The sequence below is a fragment of the Monopterus albus genome, unplaced genomic scaffold (genome assembly GCF_001952655.1).
Source record: "Monopterus albus unplaced genomic scaffold, M_albus_1.0 scaffold330.1, whole genome shotgun sequence".
Lineage (NCBI taxonomy): Eukaryota > Metazoa > Chordata > Actinopteri > Synbranchiformes > Synbranchidae > Monopterus > Monopterus albus.
Genome location: NW_018128210.1, coordinates 379082 through 382397, shown reverse-complemented (window position 1 = coordinate 382397; position 3316 = coordinate 379082). Strand labels below are relative to the sequence as shown.

The following is a 3316-nucleotide window of genomic DNA, read 5'->3' as shown; positions in this document are numbered from 1 at the left end:
CACACAAAAGATATGGTGAGCTCATATAATACATTATAACAGCTTAAAGGCCCCACATACCCACATGTTAACAAGATAAACATATGTTATTTGGAACCATAAAGACCTCGAAGGGGCCTGTTTTCTTTTTACTGACAATAGTTTTTTAGAATTTTGACTGCAGGACTTTTATTTTTAAATTGTTTACTTCTCTGAGCAATGACTACCAAGTGTCCTAACAAAGAGATGACATCTTTCACTGCTGTTGTACAGTAAATAGTGGATATGTTTTAGCTATAATGTGTAGTGTTAGGTGAAGAAGGTTCTAGATTACATTACATGTGCTGCATTAAAACATTTCCTTTAAGGCACTAAAGAACTTCACCTCAATTTGGCTCACTTTACTGTACAACAAATCTAGCCAGGAGAATTTTGCTGTGGATTAATGGTTAATTTTATCCACTGTATATTTACCATAAATTGTTTTTGCATCTCAGAGATCAGAGAACACCCGAAATTCCTACTGTCAAATATCACAAACTAGTATGTTGTCTTCAGTTTCTGTCAACTTTACCAAGAATTGCATGTCACCATAGCAATGTCCATAACATATCAATTTATTGTTGACAACCACTGTATTGGTATAGCGTACTCAGCAAATGGAGTAAAGAAAACAATAAAATAAGTTCTCGCTAACAATCGCAATAGAAAGAAATAAATAGAAAATAATCCAATTAAGGTCAGGTTCATATGAATACATAACACCTACAGTTTAAGTTAATAAATTGAAGCTACTGTATAAATACATCACCAGCATGCACAATATTGTATTATGGAGAATATTGGAGCAGTTATCATCTTACACTGAAGAAACAGTATTATAGGTAAGTGCATTTCTTGACCAAGAAGAAAGTGTAGACAAAGTAAATCCACAAACCCCAAATTTGCTCTTAGAGCTTCCATTTAACATTGCATGTGCTCTGTCCACAAATTATACTTGGTTCACTGATCAGTATGTGGTTCCAGGTGCCATTTCAGAGATCTTATTGATTGTTATGAAGATAGCATAATTGGAGTAAGGGTGGACTCCTCTATTGTTTCATATTTTCCAGTTACATTTTAAAAATCCCAGTTATTTATTTAACTATCTGGATTTTTGTGAAACAAACTGTTTTCTTAAAGCATTAGGAGGCAATACAAGATGTTATAGTAACGACAATGCTGACAATAAAAATTAGGTGTCCAAAAACAAGTTAATTTATTCAAGAAAGCACATCAGCACATGAGAGGGACAAGCTGCACTAACTTTACTTTATGACTTTATGTTTTAGTTACAGTATGACTGTGTGACTGAGCTGGACACATACCTGACACAAAGCAAACATAAACAACTTTTATGTTATCTTCAATAACAGACAGCCTTTTTCTCACTCAATGACCATAGTGTGGTGCAACTGAAGATGTTGGGTACACAATGAAATGTGACATCCCTACAAGCTCGTACTCTCTCCATAACCGCTCTGTTTTCTCATTCACTCTTTGTCTTTCTCACTAAACAAGGTCATGACATTCAAGGGTACTCTAATTTTCTTGTTGCTCAAGCACTGGAACTCAATTTCTGAATGCTCCTCCCCTCACCAAATACAATGAGACAGCTCAGCTTCATTTGCGCGATATGACCAGTCTCTGCCAGTGTGAAGGTATCGCTACTCAATAGTCACACCCGGATGAAAGCCGTACCTCTTGCTTCTAAAGTGGTATTTTGGCAAATGCCGCAGAGGCTATCAAGGAGGGGGTTTCATTCTCTCTCTCTTTTTTTTTTAATTGTAGGTTATTTCTCAAACTAAAATTATCTGCCCTCCTACTTCTTTTTCACCTAATTTTTGGAAAAATAAAGAACAGCAGCCACGTTAGTACCATGGGCTAAATTGGCCACCGATGTTCCATCTCCCTCCCACCCCCTCCCCTTTTTTTATATTTCTAAGAACTTTTTTCAACTATTATTATTTTGTCATCATTTGTGAGCGCGCATGTTGTGATGTTTTGGCAGAATGAGGATGGACTCTAATTGTTGCCCTCTCCACCCTCGTCGTCCTGCTGGTCGCTTGTCCACAGCGTCAAGTTGTCTCGTAGCAGCTGCATGATCAGAGTGGAGTCTTTGTAGGAGTCCTCATTGAGGGTGTCCAGCTCAGCGATGGCATCATCAAAGGCAGTCTTGGCCAGGTGGCATGCCTGCTCTGGGGCATTCTGGATCTCGTAGTAGAAGACGGAGTAGTTGAGAGCCAGGCCCAGGCGGATAGGATGGGTGGGCTGCATGTGCTCCTTGCTGATCTCATGGGCCTCACTGTAGGACTTCTCAGATGACTCCACCACTGAGGCTCTTTTCTCCCCTGTGGCCACTTCGGCCAGATAGCGGTAGTAGTCACCCTTCATCTTCAGGTAGAACACTTTGCTCTCATGCTGTGTTTCGTTGCAATTCTTGATCAGGAAGTTGTCAAGTAGGTTAAGCACATCCTGACAGACAGCCTCCAGCTCCTTCTCGATTTTTTCTCGGTAGGCCCGCACCATCTCGATCTTCTTCTCATTGCCGTCAGCTGACGTCTTCTGCTCAATGCTGGAGATAACACGCCAAGATGAACGCCTTGCCCCAACCACATTCTTATAGGCCACAGAGAGAAGATTCCTCTCCTCATTGGATAGTGCTTCATTCAGCTCTGTGACCTAAAAGAACAAGATCACAAGAAGAACATGTAAGAATTAGCATGTCTTAACTCCACTGTCTTATTTATGTCAAATATGTGAAGATATTTGGCTCAGTAACATTCAGCAACTAACAAAAAGTCATTTATAGCTTGATTACTGCAGCAGTCACAAGGTGCCAAACATAAGCAACGAAATGCAAAGCTACAACTCTGAAAGCTCTCACAGATGCTCTGAACAAACTCTCAACACCCAAGACAGCAATCGGTGTATCTAGCAGGGTAAGCTAGATAGAGCACAATGACATCATCCTCTGAGGTGACTCCTGATTGGCTGTTCACAGCTCTGAATGCTGGTTTTGTTTTGTTTTGACAAGCCTGTGTCTGACTGGAGGATTTAATCCATTGTACCCCACTGGGACTGTGCAGCAGAGGCATCTTTATAGACCTGTTCAGACCTTTTCTGAGTTTAAACCCTGTTGTTACTTTCTTTTTCAGCACAGCGTTCAGTTCCACGAGCATACTAAAACAGGGCCCCATCTTTTCTCAGTGCCTTTTCTGAATGCTATATTGGTCAACACAAAACTATGTTTTGAGTTTAAAATTGGCTGCACTGTCTCAACATTCTTTATAGATAC

General features: G+C 40.1%; 1 protein-coding gene across 1 annotated transcript; it reads right to left on the bottom strand.

The window, feature by feature from the left end:
• Nucleotides 1–580: 580 nt before the first annotated feature.
• Nucleotides 581–3116, bottom strand: ywhag1 (3-monooxygenase/tryptophan 5-monooxygenase activation protein, gamma polypeptide 1). Its single transcript, XM_020624541.1, has 2 exons — nt 3090–3116; nt 581–2700 (listed from the first exon to the last, which is right to left on the bottom strand). The coding sequence occupies exons 1-2, from the start codon at nt 3114–3116 to the stop codon at nt 2044–2046; spliced, it is 684 nt and encodes a 227-aa protein (XP_020480197.1). The 3' UTR covers nt 581–2043.
• Between the last annotated feature and the right edge of the window lie 200 nt (nt 3117–3316).

What these genes read in the sequence shown, in the direction of transcription:
- ywhag1 (XM_020624541.1), bottom strand. Translation starts at nt 3,116, where the DNA reads ATGCCTCTGCTGCACAGTCCCAGTGGG. An exon ending in TGCTGCACAGTCCCAGTGGG is followed by an intron (nt 2,701 to 3,089) that starts GTACAATGGATT and finishes TTGTTCTTTTAG; the next exon opens with GTCACAGAGCTGAATGAAGC.